This window comes from Colossoma macropomum, unplaced genomic scaffold, assembly GCF_904425465.1.
Source record: "Colossoma macropomum unplaced genomic scaffold, Colossoma_macropomum, whole genome shotgun sequence".
NCBI lineage: Eukaryota > Metazoa > Chordata > Actinopteri > Characiformes > Serrasalmidae > Colossoma > Colossoma macropomum.
Window position 1 is genome coordinate 8,105,192 of NW_023494787.1, and position 22,274 is coordinate 8,127,465.

General features: G+C 37.2%; 2 protein-coding genes across 3 annotated transcripts; both read right to left on the minus strand.

Annotated features, from left to right (window-relative positions):
• Window positions 1-222: 222 nt before the first annotated feature.
• Window positions 223-18,600, minus strand: mcoln1b (mucolipin 1b). Its single transcript, XM_036566033.1, has 13 exons — window positions 18,335-18,600; window positions 16,649-16,878; window positions 16,099-16,263; window positions 13,618-13,774; window positions 12,791-12,872; window positions 11,797-11,893; window positions 9,749-9,848; window positions 7,681-7,787; window positions 6,815-6,964; window positions 5,131-5,232; window positions 3,463-3,585; window positions 2,334-2,540; window positions 223-1,427 (listed from the first exon to the last, which is right to left on the minus strand). Exons 1-13 carry the CDS (start codon window positions 18,375-18,377, stop codon window positions 1,296-1,298), a joined length of 1,695 nt encoding a protein of 564 aa, XP_036421926.1. The 5' UTR covers window positions 18,378-18,600; the 3' UTR covers window positions 223-1,295.
• Window positions 18,601-19,577: 977 nt separating this feature from the next.
• LOC118805315 (trafficking protein particle complex subunit 5-like) lies at window positions 19,578-21,614 on the minus strand. Of its 2 annotated transcripts, XM_036566035.1 has the most exons (4): window positions 21,570-21,607; window positions 21,047-21,078; window positions 20,641-20,923; window positions 19,578-20,281 (listed from the first exon to the last, which is right to left on the minus strand). In XM_036566035.1, the coding sequence occupies exons 3-4, from the start codon at window positions 20,908-20,910 to the stop codon at window positions 19,985-19,987; spliced, it is 567 nt and encodes a 188-aa protein (XP_036421928.1). In that variant the 5' UTR covers window positions 20,911-20,923; window positions 21,047-21,078; window positions 21,570-21,607; the 3' UTR covers window positions 19,578-19,984. The 2 variants fall into 2 exon arrangements, with proteins under 2 accessions (XP_036421928.1, XP_036421927.1); XM_036566034.1 differs by lacking the exon at window positions 21,047-21,078 and having other exon boundaries at window positions 20,641-20,921; window positions 21,570-21,614.
• Window positions 21,615-22,274: the final 660 nt, after the last annotated feature.

Here is a 22,274-nt window from a genome sequence, read left to right on the forward strand (position 1 = left end):
GGATAGTTTTTCACACCTCCAAAGTTCAGTCTTAGACACTGGGTGCACTTACTGCACCTCGAGATCCAAATAATTCCATTCAGACTCATCAGACTTACTCTATCTCAGATTTCCACTTTCGGTGTTCTTGTACTCATTTTCTCAGTAAGATTTCTCAACAGCTACACATCCTTTCAGACTCATAGTGCTGAGTTGACTTCTCACAGTAGAAGGATGGACAGAAACACCTGTGGAGTTTTTCAGATCTGAAGTAAGAGTGGAGCTTGATTTTCTCCTCTCTCTCAAAGATTAAAGCTGTAAGTGCAGTTTATCTGATGGGGACGGTTGCGGTGGTTTACCAGGTCCTGCATGATTGTTTGGAGTCTAAGTTTCTCTGTAACTTTTAATCATTTTTCAAACTCCAACTTATTTGCTTGTGTGAATGTTAGTTTCTGCTTGAAGGGGAACATAATATCAGTGAGTTTTGGCGAACAACTTTAACTGGTTAGTTTTGAGATTGGAAGGATGAAAGAGTTAAAGTGGCAGTTGAGTGCACAAAAGTAAAGAGTGGACAAATTAAATACTGACAGATTTGATATTATACTTGAGTTTTGTGCCTATACTTTGAGGCTTTTGTGGAATTTTCTGTTAAATACATGTTTTTCTGCTTTTTTTCTAACACTGAAACTGAGTAACTTGTATTCAGTGGTGGTTTTGACTGGAAATTAAATAAATGAAAAGGTGGTCTCTGACTCTTACAGTACTGTATATTGACCAGACATTCATTAATTTGCAGTTCATTGTAATTTAGCTGTCAGATACACATTGTATGACTACTTCATTTACCAACATCAAAAAAAGACAAACGAATAAAAATATATTTGTGCAAATAGTGCTCAGCACATTCTCTTCATAAATAATTAAATTAATTAAAATAACAAAGAAGTAAAAGTCAAAAATTTAACCAAATATTATATAAAATAAAAGTCCCTAAATGCCCCCAATGAATACTGAGGATGACATGAGTGCAGAGCTGAGCTAACTGTCACTGCCACTAGGAGGCACTGGTTCACATAGTTTAACTGACAACAAGGCAAAACTCAACCAGTACTGAAATCCATAAGAAACCAAGTAAAACAGCTTTAGCTCTAACAGGGGGCTGAATTACCCTCTGTGCTTTACACACCTTTACAAAGACAAGACAAACTCTCTTACAGCACAAACTCACACACATACCTTTGCTCATACTCGCTCTCTCTCTCTCTCTCACACGCGCATGCACACACACATAAACACAGACACACACTCTTTCCTCGCTAGTTGAAGCAGCAGAAGGGAGAACAGGACGTGTTCTCTGGGCTGTGGAACTTTCCTGAAGTGGGCGTGTCTGTGCACTGCGCAATGAAGTGATGCAGATCTGACACCTGTGGTGGCTCCTGGGCTTGTTGCTGTGGATACACACACACAGATAAACACACATCTGTTTTTAGACCTTGTCAAATTGTGGTTTCATACATGCATTGAATATATATATATATATATATATATATATATATATATATATATATATATATATATATATATATATATATATATATATACACACTAATATTACAGTAAATAATAACTTATGTATATTGCTTGTCCCTGCATAATCTGCATATTGCTTGTATACTGTATATTGTGTACTGTCTGTAAATTATTTGTACATTGTCAGTATATTGCATTTAATTCCAGAGAGACACCAACGGCTAGAACCAAATTCCTTGTGTGTGTCAACATACTTGGCCAATAAAATAAATAATACTGCTACAATAAATAGTGATTTTAAGTATGTCGATGGGTTTATTTAACCATTTCCAAACCTCTTCTCCAGGAAGCCCAGTATTATTGTAGTTATCATCTAGTACCTCATTGGGCTTAATTAGTACTTCAGTATGTGAAATCAGGTGTGATGATGATGGAATTGAACAAGTCTCTGTGATGGCTGAGGGCTGAGAAATCTGGCGGTTTCCTTTTCAGTTTGGAAAATTGAAGTGCTTTACAAAGCCACTTTGTTGGTCTGATAGGTTAGTACCAATCTGGGAGCAGCACAGAGTTGCCAGCAGAGCAGTGCTGGCTGGGGCTGTGAACAGTGTTCAAAGGAAATTCCCAGTTAGTCCTTGGATTTGAATCCACAACCTCCTGGTTGCTGGCTTACTGACAATGTAATTAATGGTTTCATACATTTGCATCATCCATCACTTCTACACCCTCAATGACTGTAATAGTCAACGCTCCCTGTGGTGATGTCAGATCAAACAAACATCATTATTCTTATCTCTCAGACCTCCTCCCCTCCCCCTCTGACTCACTGTGATGGTGTCGTAGGCCCCGGTGATGAGGGCGATGAAGAGTGACAGCACCATGTAGATGAAGAGAGAGATGAAAGTGTAGAGGTAGAGCTGACTGAACAGCCACACCAACGTCCCACTGCGCTCCACCTCTGAGAATGTGGCAAACATGTCGTCTCCGTTTATTAGAGAGAACAGACACTCTGACACCGTGGACAGAGAGCGGAACTGAGACACAGAGAGAGAAAGATAGTAGAAGAGTTAGTAATATATGTGGTAATAAATATTTTAGTTTAATAAAAAGATTAACACTCCATTTTTATATATACCAGTTTGTCATACAGTGTCAGAAACCACATAAGCATGTCTATTTGAGATCACATAAAATTAATTTCAAGCAAACTTTAACGAATTCTGCATAATTAAACCTTTGAGATGTAAATAAAGACATTCAAAATGGGTTTGATGGGGCAAAACTCTGTTCTAAAGAAACTTACTGAATCAGAATCGTTCGTAGTGGTGGTGATAGGAACCCCATGTCAAAAGAGTTTAAGGCCTCTAACAGAAAGTTTGTATATGAAATATTTATGAATATGCTACATGATGCCTGAGACACTGTGTTACAATAGTCCTGAGATAAGATTTTGGCCTAAAATGTATTTTTTAAATTTATAAATGTTGGAGGGGTACATGCAGTGTGCTGTGAGGCAAAATAGCCAACCCAAAAATACCCAAAAAGCATTTTTCTTCCAAGTTCTACTATTTTACAATCATCAATATTATCGACAAAGATATATATATATATATAAAACATATTAATAAAACAAAGCATTTCACTTCAAACTGCTCTGAACGACTTTGTTGACATCTCAATAATTGAACAGAAAATACCGTTAGCATTTGGACATGGTTTGCAGTTTGCATTATGCTAATTGGTCAAGTATAAGCTTCCATTATTTGTTAGCTACATTAGCCTTGTAGCTGTAGTGCAAAAAAAGGAACAAACCTCAGACAGAAAACATGTTTTGGCAGACTGACTTCATTTGTAATAATGTGACAGTTGTGTGCACTTGTTTTTCTGATAAACTATCACTTTTTAGCATGGTACAGTCCCAGTGTAAAGAGGATCAGTATCTTTAGGATGTGTTACTTTTGCATGGTAGGGTCCCAACACGATCCAGCCGCAGAAGACGTAGCCCATATAGATGGCAGCGGCGCAGCAGCAGAAGCGGATCACGTTAGGGAATGCTGCTCTCAGAGTCACTATCAGGATCTGCACAAACAACACATAAAAACATATAGATATGTCCAGCATTGGTGAACTGCCTGCTATGTACCAAAAGCAGAGAATTTCTAGTGACACCAACAACTCAGACATGTGGTTGGTTCCGGGTTGGTCAGACGCTAGAGGGCGCTCCTGAGAGAGCCTAAAATGAATGGGTTTGCATGGAGCTTTTGTGTGAATTCGTAGTTTGTAAATTTTTTATCCTTTTATATAGAAAAATGCACTTGTTTTCAAATATTTCAATACTGCTGATATAATACAGACTTAGTTTCAGACTTTCTAAAAGTGCATGTCAATGTGTGTGAACCACTTTACTCAGCCTAGGAGTGGAGGGATCAGCTCACTGAACAAGCACTCAGTAGCAGTAATGTTAGTGTATTACTACTCAAAACCTGTTTGCTATAAAAACGGAACGATACTAATAAGTTTTTATTGATTTTAATGCAATACAACCTGCTGCTTTCCAAAATTAAAGAAAGTTCCTCAATGAATGGAAACGTTTCATTTTTAATTCACTCCCATTCATTGAGGACTTGCTTGTGGGCACTCTAGCATTTTGCAGTTGGTTTTGGTAGAATGGGAGGAACAGGAAATGATCAGACTCCTAATTAACCAGCTCTGCCTAAAGTTTTACCTCATTCAGTTTCACCTCTAACGCAACACTTGGGTAATCTCCTGTGCACATCTGAAGCTTTCATTCAGAAAAGGAGCTTTGATCTATTTCATCTATATCTATGTCATATGGCGTTAGCCTGCAAAGTTGTAGTTATCACCAGCAACAATGAATCACTGAAAAAAAATGTGCTGTAATTTTATTTGAATTATTAAGCTCAGTTGTAGCTCAATGAAACAAGCAGAGAAATTCAGTTGAAAGTGTAAATTGTAAACTTTTATACCACTATATATATATATATATATATATATATATATATATATATATTACTTTAGTGAATTGAGATTTTATTATAATTTAAACTTGATGACAGTAGTGGTGTGCATGCAGTTTTGTTTTGCGGGAAGAAAAAATATCCTTTATACTTTTTCTTTGACATCAAAATAAACAGAATAAAGCCAGAAATGTACATTCAAGCCTGTTGATGAAGAATGTAAGATGAATGTAAATGTAATTCATTACATAATTATAAAACATGTAATTACTATGTAATTATGCAATTGAAAATATTTTGCAGTGTAAATTAAATGTATACCAAAACACATAACTGTCTATTATGTAATTGCTTTGTAATTAATAACTTATACAATTGAATATAAATATTATAATGTTATACTGTCATGTAAATTAAACATACGCAAAAATATATAACTATCAGTAATTATGTAATTGCTGTATATGAATGTGCACCAAAATGTCAATAATAATTCAAGATTGCTAAAGCTTACGGCTTAAACAACATCCTAGAATTTTCAAAAATCCACTACTAATGTGAGTATGTTTATGATCGCTTGATTATTCATAATTTAATTCATTCATTTATTCTTTATATACTCATTCATTCATTCTGTAAGACTCACATTGTACTTCTGGAAGAAGCTGAGGTAGCGGATGACTCCCACCCACACCAGCAGAGTTGAAGTGCCCATCAGAATCCCACACACATCATAGGACGCCAGGTTCTACAGCACAACACAAACAACCAATCAGACAGTCCCACAACTGTCACAGTTCCACCAGTGGAGCAAAACAACTATGACTCGTGTGTAATGTGCTGCTGTTGTGTGTTACACCATGGGGCCTGAAGATTGACATTCCAATGGTATGTATACAATTTATCTTGTGGAATGACAATAAAGACCATTTAAGCCTTTTAATCAGCATCACCTTAAACGTTCCTTAAAAATTCAGTCTATCATCGTATAATGCTCTTACTGTTACACAACGTCTGGGGAAGCAGACCCAGAGAGAGGACTTCCTAATGTGGCAAGCTAAAGCACATTAAACAGTATCGTACAGTGTGGAAGAAATTAGTACATTTCTTGAAGATGTGTTTTACCTTCTGATGTAATCCTTGCTGTAAGTGACTTAAACTCTACGCTGTTTGTGTATGTGTGTGTAGTGAAGACTCTGAGCCTATGAGCCTGTCTACCATGAAACCACAGAACTTACACACAAGACACATGTAGGTTCTCTGGTCAGTAAAGATAAAAATAAAATTGCTACATTTGTGTTATATTGCAGATACTGCAACCCCTGGTTCATTTCACCACCACTGTAAAGAAAATCAGAGTTGGTTTCCCTACAATGTGCTATTTCACATCAAACCAATCTGAATGAGTTTATTTACATGATTGCATTATGCAGAAATGTTGAAACGTCTTCATGTAAGAAATGTGTCTTTAACTATGCTGGTTAAACTGCAAATGTAGTCTACAATATACAGATTAAAAGCGTGCTAAAACAGCCTACACCATGCGTCAGAGTTTCACCTCTAATGCAAAAATGGCTGTATTATTAATACTCATTAACTTTTTGTCCATTTCATCCAGATGCAACTATGTAGGGCTACCCCATCCATAAACGGAAACTGAACAGTGGTGTGATGTCACCAAAAACAAACATTTACTTTTATCCACCTATTTTATACCTAGTTTAGCTCTGCCAAATCACTTGAAAGTTATAAGGAATGCTTCAGCCCAGACTGATTTCTGAACAAAGCACCATACAGGGCAGCCAATCAGAATAGAGGTTTTTACATCTATCACTCTTAAAGGCACAGTAACAAAAGCAGACTGTTTAGTTCTTATGGATACAGAGAGGTCAGAAAATACTAATCTAAAAATGAATTATGACTGGTTCTGGTAAATGTTATAAGTAGATCTCGGGCTAGGATACGGGCCCCTTTAACCAGCTATAAAATTATAAATAACAGGTTTTATTAGCCATTATTTCTGTGAAGATTGGCCAGTTTCGGACTAAATTTTGTTTGGCTCAGGTCAGTTTCAGACACAAAATTTGATGTAGTACGGGTCGGAATCAGACAAAATTTTATCAGGCCCAGGTTGGGTTTGGACTCAAAACTTGATGCTGGAAAGAAAGTTCTCAGACTTTATTCGGGTTCATGCTGAAACTTCAGGCCCTACTAAAGGCTTTCAACTGACATGTCCTGTTAACTTTGCTGTGTGTGTGTGTGTGTGTGTGTGTGTGTGTGTGTGTGTGTGTGTGTTTGTCTGTCTGTAGTGATGTCTGCAGATCCCAAACCTTGGTCTCAATTCCGATCTTGATGAAGGAAGCAATGATGGTCAGTATGTCGCTGATGATGAGGAGTAAATACCAGCCATTAATGAACTCCAGCCGGTCAGCCCAACACACCTCACGACCCAAAGACTGCCTGAAGAACCGCACAAACTCCTGCACAGACACAAACACAAACTCAAACCAGTGGAAGCTGGTCAAGCAGTCCAAGCCTAAATTCACCCCTGCATGACATCAGCACATCACAAAGAACATCTTACATTGCATTTATCCACCCTTATAGCTTCCCTTTCACCCATTACTGCATAAGTCCATCCATAAATCCACACATCCCTGTATAAATATACGGAGAAGTTACTCCATTACTGTCTTACTGTGGGATTAGTTTCACACAAGTAGGTGGGGTAATTTTTACTGCTGTTTCTAAGTTAGTTTAATCCCATCTGAATGTTCCATTTAGTCATTTTTACAGACTGTGCTCTCTTGCATCATTAAAGGTTCCAGTGCCTTTTACTTTCTAAAAACAAGCCACAGAAATAACCTCAGGTTATTTTCTAGTTGTTGCTGGAGTAAAGACAGCACACGGAGTAGCCACTCCCATCTCTGTCATTTATACAGAGATTTCTTGTTCCATGAAAATTGGTCTTTAACATTACAGACGTCCTGTGGTAAAATTTCACTGCCCCACCTCACCACAGAAAACCCACCTCGTCCAAATAGTGCTGTACTGTCTCAGTGTACAACTCTAATTTAGGACATGCAGTCCGTGATAATTAATAATGTATCTATGTCACTGTGTAGCAATGTCTCTCCTTTCTTTCTCTCTTTCTCCTTTTTCCCCTCTCCCTCAATCCCTCTCCTCTGTGTCGTACATGCTGCAGGGCGATTCCTCTGAGTATGGAGCGTCCACACAGGGCCAGAGAGAGACCACATACTATCGCCACCAACACATCAAACGCCACCCGCCAGTAGTTCTCCTCTGAGAGAGAGAGAGAGAGAGAGAGAGAGAGAGAGAGAAAGAGTAACAAAGAGGAGAGAGAGAGTGAGAGAGAGAGAGAAAGCGAGAGAGAGATAAAGAGGAGAAACAGTGAGTGAGAGAAGATAGAGAAAGAGAGACAGGAGAAAGAGAGTAAAAGAGAGGAAGACAGACAGACAAGAGTAAAAGAGAAAGGAATGAATAAGAAGGACAGACAGTGAGTGAGAGGAGAGAGAGAGAGTGAAAGAAAAAGAAATAGAATGAAAGTAAGAGAAAGGGCAGAGAAGGATAAAGAGAGATCAAGAAAGATATAGAGGAGAAAGAGAGAGAGACAAAGAAAACGAAGAGACAGATTTGAGGAAAGAGGGAGAAAGAGAGAAAGAGAGAGAGGGAGAATGAGCAAATATGATTATTTAGAATATGAGCATTTAGTAAAAAAAAGAATCATAAACACCCACCCTCAAAATTCTGTGTTCACAATAGACATTTTTAGAGTTGTAAAACATAAAATAATTGTAAATAAATAACTCTTTTTTGTGATAATATACAACAAGCTTTTCACCTGATGCACACTGTAACCACAACACTGAGCCTCTGAGGTCTGCACTGATAACTAACAAGCTTATCAAGCTCTCTAGATTTGTTTTATTATTAATAATAATAAAAATTAGATTTATTGCATTGCATGTAAAATACATTCTGGCAGTTGAACAAAAATGACTAGTTTGGACGCAGCATTGTAGAACACTCTTATGGTCAAATCTATTTAAAGGGCCCATATTATGAAGTCCACTTGTATTTGTACGAATATGTAACAAAATGTTTGAATTAATTTTCACATGACGATTTTGCAACCTGTCTTTCTGTTCTTTAGAATCATAAAAGCTGGTTTTCTTACTGTTTTATGTAAAAGACATTCTAACAGGTTGCCATGTATTGTGCAGTAGAAATGTGGAAACAAAGGTTGGAGTGAAATTCTCAGGGATCATTGTAAAAAAATTCAGGCCCTCCCTTCACATGTACAGTACAACGTTTAATCCTCTCCACATCTACCACTCAAACAACTCAAATTCAAAAATCAGTTTCAGCAATATGGCAAAATTTTATCGTTTTCATGCTAAATTGTGTCACAATAGGCTTTTCTAAGCATTTTGTGTATATCAGCAGTATTAAAGAACTCTGACTAACTACAGGTTTCATTACAAAGTGAACATAATTTGGCCTGTTTAACTGGATTTAGTGCAGTACAGTTTGTAAAATATTAAATAAAAATATTGTAGTTGTAGGTTTATTATAGTATATAATATATAATATAGTATTTTTATATGTGGAACTATAGGTTCTATTTTGTCTGTTCCAACTTATTACATCTCAGAAAAACTAAATATCATGATGAATATTGTGTATATGTCTTGAAGTATGGTGATACAATATTTTTGCCATATTGACTCCTATCTGGAGTACATATACTGTACTTTAACACCGCTTCTGTTGATTTACAGAAAAAGACATTTGTGGTAAAATACTGATGTCAACTAAGTAACAAAACTGCTGAATTACATTAAAAGGCAGCAACAAGTTAATTATCTTGTTATCATGAGATAACAAAAGTTGTTATCTCGAAATAACGGGTTATCTTGTTATCTCAAGATAAAAGTTGTTATCTTGAGATAATGAGTTAATTATCTTATTATCTCAATATAAGAAAGCTGTTATCTTGAAATAACAAGTTAGTTATCCTGTGATCTCAAGATAACTATCCAGAAAATTATAGCACCAGCTACATCCAGACTTTGTAGTCTGGCACCCTGCTGCCAAAGTATTTTTTATGCAGTTTACTATGTCAAAATTCTATTTTAAAAAAAGAAAAGAAAATTCAGATGTTCAGTATATGGGCTCCTTGAAGGAATCAGACAGTGAAGAAACAGTGTGTGTCTGACTTTTTGCAAAGCGTGTTGTCTTACTGTGTCCAGACACACTAGTTGCACTGCATTCTCTAATGATGGCCTTGTTACGCAAACTGATCTTCACCTTCCCACTGTGGGCTCTGTTATCAAAGAGGATCTAAAACACAATTCACACACAAACACACACAAAGAGGAAAAACAATGGATTTTTTTTCACTTTTTAGTATATCACACGTGGTAAACCTCCAGCAGGTGTGGACTATAAATACAATTAGGAAGTGACCACTGCAGCCTAACAGACCTCCAACTTGCAGGTGTAGAAAAACTTCAGTTAACCAGTTCACAAAAATCAAATGTGCAGAATTTTCCCCTCAATCCTAATATAGTCAGTCAGTCATGACTTGTTTGCTGTCAAACACAGTCTTGCTGATGTGGTTTCTGACAGTGTACAACAAAAATACCTATGTTATTGATATATATATATATATATATATATATATATATATATATATATATATATATATATATATATATATATATATATATATAAAAAATGTGTTATAGGAAATAGTATATTATACAGTGTCATAAGCCACATAAGTCTGTTTGAGATGACTTAGCCGGACAGTTTGAGGCAAGTGTGTCATGATTTAGGCTTACAGTCGGCACAGTGCTATTTGGTGCTTTATAAGCTTCCATTACTTGCAGCTACATTAGCTCCAGTGTAAAACTAAAGAAGTCAACTTTATACACCCCACATGTCTTGGCTAAATGAATACATTTAGGGTAAGAGGAAAATTGTGTACATTTTATTTTTGCCCAAACCACTGCAAATTTTCTAATGACTAAATCAAAGAAAACCTGAGTTCCATTATAGTTACATTTTCTTAAATATTAGCAGTTTTGCAGAATCATTTTATATCCATCATTGTCACATCATTACCACATCTGTACTTAGCCTCGGGTTCACAATTCTCACATTCCAGTAAGAGTTCAGACTGTAGTAAGCAAAAATGTAAAGCAATAGCACCTTTGCTTGAGTAGTGAACAATGCTTCTTCACTTTAACCCTCTAAAATCCCAGTCTTATGAACACTATTAAAGTGTGTAGTAAAACCTTGGGCCCCCCCTGTGGGCCCTGGCCAATTTAGGAATTAATTGACCAACCACATATCGCTGTTATCTGAAGAAAACCTCGTAATTCCACAATCATATCTTTACAGGAAAAGGAAAAAAACTACTTTATTTTTAATGTAAGTCAATGGAACCAGACTTTTTTCCAAGTTATTTTTGGCTGCTTCTTTTGGTCCATTTTTCATGAAATTTACACCCAACGTAAAGGGCAACAGGTATTTTTAAATTATGTAAAAAACTGAAAAATGTCAACGTATGTTGACTTTAAATGATTTACTTTTAGACATTAGACATTGTCCTTGGACATTATATAGTGTTTCCAACCCTTGATTACAATAACTGTAGGTTTGATTAATATTTCAATTAAAAAAAAAAATTACCCAAGGAAGCTAGCAATGAACACTTTGCATTTTATTTTCATTATAATAAATGGTTCTTACTACCCTTTGTGTATTAGCAAAGTTAGCATTTTTGGGTGGGATTTTCATTTAATATGAGTGTGAATACTTGTAATGGATGAATGCTTGTAACAGATGTGGTCTATGATTTGTGATTTATGTTTATGAGCTTATTAAGCAGGATCGGTTTTATCAGATGAAGCTGTATAATGTAATGTGTAAGGGATAAAGTATTTGTGTAAATTTCCACAAATAGCCTAGATTAAAAGGTGACAGACAAGAAGTACACCAAAAGGCATATTCAATAACAATAACAACACTCTTTTCTTGGATTTATCTTTTAGCAGTCCATTACCTCGAGGTGGATTGGACTGGGATTACAATGACAGAGGGAGCTCCATGTTCAGCCAATTACAGAAATCGATTCATTACACAATAACAGGCACTGCAGATTCGTAATGGACTGGTTGAATAGACGAACTCTCTTCTATTTACAGTGTAAATGAAGTATTTAGCTTCTTTTATTTGCTAAATGCGTGTGTTCAGTTCAGGTGTTTGTAGGGTCAGGGCTTACAGTAACGGAAAAGGTGTAGCAGTCAGGAATCTCATTGTTGATGATACTCTGGATATTAATGGCCTTCAGCTTGAATTCGATGGTTACGTTTATCAGCCTACAACATAAGGAGGATGACAGACAGAGGAAAGGAGAGAGGCAGATGGCAAAATGGTGAAAGGTGTGATCATGTGTAATAAAGTGCATTCTGAAATGTTACTGTACCCAGCAGCACTGATGCTCATCTAATGCGTGTGTCCTACTTGCAGGACTGCAACAATTCAACAAAATAACAAAGTAGTGAAACTAATTACGGTTTAGATTCACATCACAGTTACAGACATAATACGATTTTCACTACATGCATTACTTATAGCACTCCAAGCAAATAATATTAATTATGCAGATTGTATTTAAAACCTATATTTTGGCCCAATCCCATTTCTTATTTTTGCCCCTACCCCTTGTTTTCGAGTGTCACCTTGCCCCATGGAACTGAGCTACAGGGGGTAGTGGTTGAAATCTTCCCCTACGAAATGAGACAGCCCTCAAATAAAGAAGAACATTACTTCATTAACAGGCTACTAGCAGTGCTCTGTAGGCGACCCTGCCAGTCTGCAGTGATAGAGGAGTGGTAAAGTTCAGCTACCTCACTGCTGGTCTTTGGTTAGTTCACCATTTAAGGTGGAATGGAAAATTTAGTACAATACACTGTGGTCTTACAAAACTGTTATCATTCATGGGTTTTGTTTATTTTGCTAACAGTAAAATCTTATGTTCATTTGTGAGTGACAGCAGATAATGTTTGAAAAATTGGGGGCGATAATGTTATTTTAATATCAATATCAGTAGATTTTATTATCCAGTAAACTGGACATTTGGAATTATGCGCAAGAAAAAATAAAAATGCATTGTTATTTAGTATGCTGCAGTAACAATGTTTCAAAACAAAACATTGTTTATTTGTTTGAACTGTTAAATTCTTTGTAAGGCTCAAGGTTTCCCTCCTACTTACTTGTGGAATTTGAGTGTGAAGTTCTTGTAGTCTTCAGGGATTGGATCTGAAGGGTCTGTAGGGGGATTCACCCCTATACAGTCTAGAAAAGAGACAAAAGAAAGCTAAGACACAATTCTAAAATGCCATCTTACATCTTATAATTAGAATTTGAAGTGTGAGGTTTTTATTATCAGTATCAGAAAAGAAAAAGTGGTATTGTGCTGTCTCTAGTCATAACATAGATTTGTACATTTCAAATAATCAAATTCCTTACGTCCAAAAAAGATATACTTGAAACCTGCTGTGTAGCACATGCAGAGTAGCTACCACAACTGAATAAATAAGGATATTTTAATGACAATACAAACATACAAAAGATACTGTGCATTTTTTGTTTACAGAGGTAATTTCAAAACAGGAACACTAAAATGAAATAGTACAAGTCAAGGCAAGGCAAGTTTTATTTATATAGCACCTTTCATACACTGCTGTCATTCAAAGTGCTTTACAAATGGGAAAGTACAGGGCTGCAATAAACAATTATTAAAGGACTACTTTCATTCAAAGCTCCATCTGTGAAACAAGCAATTTCTCATTTTATGGTGTAATAAAGTCATAGCGCCCCTAGACTTCCTGTTGTGTACTGCAATTTATCAGATGAAACAACATATATCATATAAATATTACAGAGCACAGTTGTTGTTTTTTTTAATAAATTATGCTCCACCTTTCTGTAATCGACTAACAGACAACAGACTCTGTCTACAGATGAATAGCTGCTTTATATATATAATAGTCCTGACTCCTCTCCTCATAGACTTGAGAATGAGAGCGTGTCCACTTACCAGTTATAATGTGAGGGTCGATATTAAAGGTGTCATTGACCGGGTCAATGCTGCCCTTCTTGTAATAGTGCTGGCACAGAGAGAGGGCGCTACCATTTACTCCTGAACCCAACACATACGCGTATCTGCTGACGGAGTTCTGAGTGAGAGCCAGATACTGATAGAGAGAGAGAGAGAGAGAGAGAGAGACAGAGAGAGACAGAGAGGGAGAGAGAGAGACTTTGTTATTTGTTTGTTGTTGTTATTGTTGTTGTTTGTGGTGTCTTGTAAGATTTATATGCATGTATATATGTATATATATGTGTGTGTGTATATGTGTGTGTGTATATGTGCGTGTGTATATGTGCGTGTGTGTATATATATATATATATATATATATATATATATATATATATATATATATATACACACACACACACATATATACATTTATGTATACATACACACAGCATTGTGCAGGAAGCATTTATTTGCCCAGTATTATTTGTATTTATCATCCACCAGTCGTTTGGCTAATCATTACTTCGCTTTAATAAAACAAATGTTCTGGTGATGGAATTTAACAAATCCATGTGATGGCCGGAAGGCGTCCAGGAAAAATCTGGAACCAAACTGTTCTCCAAATCCTAGAACCCAAGATACAAGATAATTCTGACATTGTAAGTTTCTCTAGAGCGGAGCATTTTACAGCAAACCACTCTGAATGACTTTAACCACTTAATTACGCAGAAATTTTGAAAAATCTGTGAAAAAAATCCTTCATGAGTATGTCTGCTGACTGGTTCTTTACTTTTGGAGAACCTGTTTAGGATCAGGTGTGGTAAGAGTTGGACTGGAGACAAATCCCTAAGAGAAGGGCTGGGCACATGCGCATTATTCAGTTAAAAAGACTGCTTGGCAGTTAGATTGTGAATTAAAACAAGAGTATTTTTGGTTCCAGTCTGTTTTTTGCTGACAAGCTAAAACAAGCCATCTTACTCAACATCCACAGGGTTTACATAAAGTAAGAACAAGACAGCAAAACAGCAAACAAGTACAAAAGCACAACATTGATGTTAAACCATATGAACATTATTGCTGTTTTGGTAAATATATGCTCTTTCCAAATTTGATGTCCACAACACATTTCAAAAGAAGTTAGACAGGAGCATGTTTACCACTTTACGTCACCCTTCCTTTCAACAATGTTTAATAATCGTCTGGGGACTGAAAACACCAACTGATCGGTTTTGAAAGTTGAATTTTTTGCCATTTTTTACATTATACAAGTCTTCAGCTGTACAGCTGTACAGGGCCTTTGTTGTCACATTTTACACTTCTTAATGTGGCAGTTTTTTCAGTTGGTCTGGACTGCAGGAAGCCAGTCTCTGATTACGCATTCCTTGCTGTTGTAACATGTGCAGAATGTGCCTTGATGTTGTCATGTTGCAATAAGCATCAACATCCCTGAAAATGACCATGTAGAGCTCATCCTGCATAGAAGCATGCAGATTTTTAATGCAGTGCCATCTGAGGGTTTTAAAGTCACTGACATTCAGCTGTGGTTTTTCAGCCTTGCCTTTTCGCACAGGGATTTCTGCAGGTTGCTTAAAGCTTTAAGATACAGCAGAGGGGAAAATATCTAAAACTCTTGCAATCATTTGAGTCTTAACCCACCCAAGTGCTAGGCCTTTCCTGGACGCTCCTTTTATACCCAAGCTAATTGCATCACCTGTTTAAGATGTTTCTTTGAACATTTCTCAGCGTTCCTAGCCTTACATTGTCCCTGTCTCAACTTTTTTGGAAGGATAGGTACATATTTTGTACAACTTTGTTTAGATACAGGTCAATGTTACAAATCACTGCTTTCTGTTTTTATTTGCATTTTCAGTGGGAGACTGGCACTCTCTGACTATCCAACCATGCTGTTGTAACAACTGCTGAAATGAGCACATCCCTAAAAAAAAAGATGTTATCTAGAAGGCAGCACATGTTGCTTCAAAATTTGTGTATATCTCTTAGTATTAATGATGCCTTCACAGATGTGTAAGTTACCCATGCCATGGGTACTTAAACATCTCCATAAGATGACAACTTCACTCTGGTAACAATCTGGATGGTCCTTTTTTTCTTCTTTGGCCCAGAGAATAAGCATCCATTATTTCTATAAACAATCTGAAAGGTTAACTCATTAGATCACAATACATATTCCCACTGTGCATCAATCCATTTCAGTTGGCAAAGTTGGCAGCATTTCTGGTTGTTGCTGATGTATGGCTTTCGCTGTGTGTAGCACAGTCTTTACTTGCACGTGGGGATGCACTGATGAACTGTTTGTCAAAATATTCCAGAGCCCATGCAGTGATATCCCAACACAGAAGCAAACACAGGTCGATGCAAATTTACAAATTCCTACTTTCTGTTTTTTTTGCATTTCACAAACTTATCCAACTCATAAAAGTGTATGAGTATATGTGTTTATGATTGTGAGGTAAAGCGTACCTGCTCTATGGCATAGTTGATGTGTTCACACACTCCGCTCTGAGTGTGGACAGCCAGTCCATCAGAGTCGTCCTGGTAGTCTCGCAGGAAGAGATGCCTAAAGGAGTCTGTGTTCTCATCCTTAAACATCACCACCATCTGATTACTCAAACCAAACAACACCAGCTGAGTGAAAAAGAGAAAAACAGAGGGAGAGATAGAGATTGAGAGAGAGAAAGTCTGAACCCCCCTTGTCAAATTCCATTTTGTTGTTTGTGTGTGTGTGTGTGTGTGTGTGTGTGTATATATGTTGTGTGTAACTTACTTTCACACATGTAATTTGACTGGAGGCACCCAAACATTTGCATATTTTTGCATCCTTGTGGTATCTTAAGTTAAGGCTGCAACTAGGCCTGTCACAATTAAATTGTTAATCGCAATTATTAATATGGCAATCAATAGTTGGCTAAAATTTCACAATTGTGCCAGGTCTAGCTGCAACTGATGATTAATTCTATAATTAAGACTATAATAATAGCCAATAATATACTGACAAAAATCAAAGCTCCACCTGCACTGTTACTATAATGATCTTCAGAAGCTGCAACACCAGCTTGTAGGGTTTGCGGCCCTTGGCGTGGTACTTGTCACATGGGCTCATAAAGAAGTATTTCAGCTTTCTGCGCAGAGCCTCTTCCTCCTCCTCATCCACCCGTTTCCATGATGATGAGCCGCCGACATCCAGCGAAGGATGGCCGCCGTCATTGTGGTCAGTTACAGAAGTCAGTAACTTGTCCTTTTCTGTAGCAAAAATTAAAAGAGCATAAAAACAACTGAAACAGATCCTTACTCCTTTATTTTGGAGATACAGAGCACTATTTAGGTTTAAATGTTATTATATATATTATAATGTCCAGTGTCATTATATTATGTCATTATATTAAGTCAAGTGCACTATATAGTTAATAGTCCAACTGACATATGGCCAATGTCTCTAATACATATTCAGTAAAGACCTTCCATCTAATATACACTGTAGGCAGTACAGCCTCCAAAGATACACTACACGCCTAAGGTATCCAGACACACCTAATTAGTGTATTCGGGTACTTTAAAGGGCCCATACTTCCATTTTTCTTAAGGCCCACCTATAACATTTGAATGGTTTTACGTATCAAAAACAGTCATAATTCCATTTTTACATGACCGTTTTCTTTTCTTTATCCCTTATAATGAAACAGACTGTTTTCATGACTGTGGCTTTAAGACAGATACATCATTGGTGTCAAGCACCTCCATTTTTTTGCTATTTTTATTTTTCTACATCATTCAACATAATTTGAAGAAACAGCTCTCCTTTCAAAATTTCATGATGAATGGACCAACAAAAATGCTCCAAAAATTGCTTGGAATAATATTTCTTTACATTAACTTACATTAAATGTAAAGAATGTTTTTCTTTCTCCTGCAAAATTTTGGTGATTCCTCTTTTTCTTTGGACAGTGATGAAATGAAAATGACCCATCTTCTGACTGGATGCCTTATTGTGCCTTATACAAAAAGCAGTCAGAACTGAAACACTATAACTTCAGCCTGAACTGCTGTAGACTGAACAGGTGGATACATGCGAATGAGTTGTTTTTGTGATGTCACAAATATCTTCAAAATGGGTTGTTTTTGCAGTTTAGTCTCCATATATCGGCTCTCCGGACTGGTGAGTGAATAGGACATTTGAAACTTTAACAATGTTAACGTTATTAACAAATAGTTTGGTTGTCCAAAATATGAGCCCTTTAAGGTGCACCCATTGCTGGCGTTCAGATGTGCACACACAGCTAACATAACCTCCATAGAAAAGCTTCGCCAATAGAATAGAATGGGACGCTCTAGAGCTGCTGTACACGAGCCTAAGACCACCGTGTCCACTGCAATTTCTATTTTGGTCTAGCTTTAGGCTTAATTTGGGTCTGGGAAAGTGGCCTGTAGTGCAGTCAGTCACACTATGTTAGCTATTATCAAATAGGGCAAATCACTAACGCTACCTACTCCTGCAGCTCACCATGAAAAACCTACTGAATGTAACGTTAGGCTACTCAAAGGTTTTAACGCTGCTGTCGATGAGTTGTAGAAAACAGAAGCACACTAAGAGATTTTTTTACTTAAGTACTTTGAAATGAAGGATTAGTTCTCTCCTCTTTTAAAATTCTCATGCGTGCAAATACAGACCCTGCCTGAAAGAAAAGAAGCACCAACAAACCTGTGTCTTCTTCTCGTGGATTCTGAGACAGGGAGCTTGCCATACCGATGCCTTTGGGGACGACAGCTAAAATAAATATGCCGAAAAGCTAATAAGTGTACATTAATTCGCCTAGAGAGCAACAGGATTAAGTAAAGCCTGGAGCTAACTGCCGCTCTTGTGGTAACTTAAGTGTCATAACACCGGAGATGTCAAAAGAGCAGAATGGAAAACACAGTAAACATACAGCACATCCTACAGGGTCACGTGACAGCGCCCACGTGACTCCCTGAACTCCGTGTTATGATATCCGTGCTCTGATAGTTCTACCATAATTATCATGCAGTTGCCCTTTCTGGTCATTATTTATAATATGTATGATATACACGATGGGCAGGACTATAATTCCTAGCAATATGGCTGGAGACCTTACACAAATCTGTGGATTCAGAGGGACAGTGCATGTTTTGTAGATTTTATTTTTTTTTATAAATATTTAATGTTACATAATGCAACTATGTAACACATTTTTCAGTTCATATTTCTACGTTTTTTCTTTTTTTGAAAACGAAAAAGTAATTCCAGGAACCGTAAACCGGGACTTTTATTTTGACAGTTTTATTTTTATTTGACAGCGCTTTTGCGGGGTGGTAGACGGGTCTCATCAGATGTAGGTAAACTTTTATCTCATACGTTACTTTTTTAGTATACTTCTCTTATTAGAATCAGAATTATTCAGGATGAAGTTCAGTCAGTTAAGTCAGATGTCTGCTTATTCACTGAACCCACTGACACAATGCCCATTAACCCTTATACAGTTATGAACTGTCTCTTGATTTGTTCCCTATGAGTTCTTACACTGCAGAATAATCATTATTTGACCAGATGCACAGCAAAGCCTTGACAGTAAGCCTGCAAACAGTAAAGTAAAAGTAATTGGTAATTTGGCATTATAGTAAAAACGATGAATCAATAACTAACATGTTCAGGCACAAGTTTTCATCACGATGTTTTCCAAAACAGTGAAGGATGCAATATTTTACAGTCTAGTGTTCTATATTGCCTTCATTCATTTAGTCACATACTCAATCTGCTCCCACACTAATATGCTGTTTAAAGTAGACTAATAATACAATGAATAGCATACAGCAAAAAGAAGTCAGATATTTCATACATACATGTTTGACATACATACAGACAAACATATTTGCCATATGTTGAGGTGAAAGCTAAATCCCTGAGACAAAGAATGCTAATGCAACTGTTCCTGGTGAAAGATCTTGGTCTTTTGGTTCAGACATGTTTTAATACAAATCTTCACCGCCATAAGAAAACCTTGTAAATCCATTTTTCCTTTCTGAAAATGTTTTTACATCACGTAAAACCAGTGGCTCCCTTTTACATTGTGTGAACATTTCATTACAAATGGACCAGAAGAAATTCATTTTAAAGTTACATAACCAGATATCAAGAACATTTTTCTGGAAATTGAAGATTTTTTATGACAATGATGAAACAATTCTTTCAAGCAATCAATAAGCATCAGGAACAGGTTTACTAAAGGATATTTTTTGAGCCAAGTCAACTGGCCCCCATAGCTCTCACCCACGCAGTTTACAAAGTTACAAAATCCAAGTGTCTCTCCTTTAACCTACAGCTCCTTCAAAGTCTCTATCTGCCGTCCATTTGCTTTTCTCGGGCGATGACCGCTTCGTCGAACTTGATCATCAGTGTGGTGCCTTTGTGCCAGTGTGCAGTGACTTTGGCAGGGAATCCGCTGTGGGTAAGGATGGCCTCCACTATCCCAGCAGTAAAGGCAGCACAGTTCAGAGTGCTGTTCTCCTTGGGCACAGATATAAACGCGTTCACCAGTGGCTCTTTCTCAATGATGTAGTATGTTTTGTCGTCATCGTTTGCTTGCTCAAGCTTGTCTGCCTCCTTGCCAAATAGAGCCTTCCAGACATTCACCTACAAAAAAGAGAAAGAACACACAGTTTGTCATGAAAAAATGGTAGAAACTCAGAACAACGGACTGACCACCCCAGAGTCCAGCCCTCAACATCACTGAATATGTATGGTATTGCTTGGATTGTTAGAAGCAGAACTTTGGAGGTGTGGAAAAATACCCCTGCAGATTTTTTTGAAAAACTGAAAGCAAGTCTCTGGAAATGAATGGAAGCTGTAATGAAGGCAAAGGCTGGACACACTAAATACTGAAAAAAATATATGTAGCTGTTAAGGCTGTTTAATATATCCGTTTGAATCATAATCAAATCTCTATGAGGGCAGAGACTGATGCCCCCAGACAAAATTGGACAAAGGCAGACCTTGATGAAGAGCAGGATGTTGAGCACTTTGGTCTCTCTTTTGCCGTTCTTCTCCCGGAGCACCAGGACATCCAGCAGGCTGGCCCCCACACTTTGGCCCATATCAGCCAGGCGCGCCTGCAGCTCAGACACTGAGTACACTCGATTCTGGCAGTATTGGACCATTTCAGAAAAGAGGAAGGCAAAGGCACTTAAGCTGACCTCCGTCTTGGGTCGAGACAACGGCCGCTCCAGGATGGCCGACTTCCCTTTAGTGAAGCTTATATCCATGTTGGTGTCAACTGAACAAGAGGAGACTTAAGTCAGTGACTATATTTGCAACCTAGCAACTAGTCGTGTATAAAATGAGGCTGATCATACAAACTAGAGATGGCACCGGCTGTAAACACCTTTATTCAAAATTACCTTTTTGCCTTCCAACACCCTGCAGGTGCCTCTCTGCCATGTACAGATAAAAAAATACGTTTTAGACAAAAATCTTATCTCAGAATGATTGTAATATAATGGCTCATGCATCAAACAGCGTGTTTTTAAACATTTCATGTAATAGCTTTATGTGTAGTAACCTAGCTTTTTGGAGCTTTTAGTGTCATTAAACTTTTCAGATCAGACTTTTGGTTCCTCTGGGTCCTTTCACCACTGCTGTGAACAATTCTGACTTGGTAAGTTTATCTACAACGGATTGTTTCACACCAAAACATTCTGAATTACTCTGTTTACATCTTAATAACTGATTAATACAGGAAATTTGAAAAAGCCCCTTTCACTTTTTGGCGGATGTCAAGAAAGTTAGCGAGCGCCTCTATTCGGTCGATAATAGAGAGAATTATTCTCAATATCAGTAACTTAAATCCCTCTCTAAACGTAGTTCAGTAATTTCTATTTTCAGCAATAAAGTTACAAAAAACAACACGTCTCACTTTATTTACCTCTTGGAAACAGTTCTTCTTCGTTTGTGTTGCGCAGGAAGGGTCTGAAACGTTAGAGCCGGAAGAGTGCGCCACCTGCAGTAATACTGGAGAAACTGCCTCCGCCAGTCGCCGTCAGGTTACGGCGGCAACCGTTGAGATAACGGTCACAATAACCAGCCACTGTAGATAGTGTCTGTATGTAGCTTTTATACAGCTGCTGCTGTACTCACTTCATTTTTATACAGCAAATTCCAATTAATCTGTCTAATTAATCATATTTTGAAATGCCAGTGGTGTCCCGCTTGCTGGCTAATGTAAAACTGTGGTCATTGTAAGTGGTTGTGTGATGAGCAGCTAACACAGTTGCTAAAGTAGCTAGCGAACTACTTCTGTCTTAAACGTCCTATTTCTCAATAAATCTATTGTACTACACCAGACTTTTAAAATTGACCTCTAACTGCACTCTGCATCTACCTTTGCATTTTTTTGTGTAGTAATCAGTTATTGACTGAACCTTTCTAGGTAGTAATTAATTATAGCCAACTAGTTGAATAACAACTCTTTATGACGTTGCCATAAGGCAATACGTTTCTTTTCAAATTAATTTTGTCTCACCAGAATTTAAAATTATTTTTTATGCTTTAAACACAACCTATGGGAGGTTACCATTTCTTTTCCATAAATTAAACAATTTGGATATCATGGGTTTTGCTAATAAAAAAA

Bases quoted from the DNA above. Each gene is read 5' to 3' on its own strand.
- mcoln1b (XM_036566033.1), bottom strand. From the start codon at position 18,377: ATGGCAAGCTCCCTGTCTCAGAATCCACGAGAAGAAGACACAG. The intron at 7,788-9,748 runs GTAAGACAACAC...TCTCTCTCTCAG, and splicing joins AACTAGTGTGTCTGGACACA to AGGAGAACTACTGGCGGGTG. The intron at 3,586-5,130 runs GTGAGTCTTACA...TTGTTTGTGCAG, and splicing joins GCTTCTTCCAGAAGTACAAT to ATCCTGATAGTGACTCTGAG.
- LOC118805315 (XM_036566034.1), bottom strand. From the start codon at position 20,910: ATGGATATAAGCTTCACTAAAGGGAAGTCGGCCATCCTGGAGCGGCCG. The intron at 20,282-20,640 runs GTCTGCCTTTGT...TCTTTTTTGTAG, and splicing joins ACATCCTGCTCTTCATCAAG to GTGAATGTCTGGAAGGCTCT.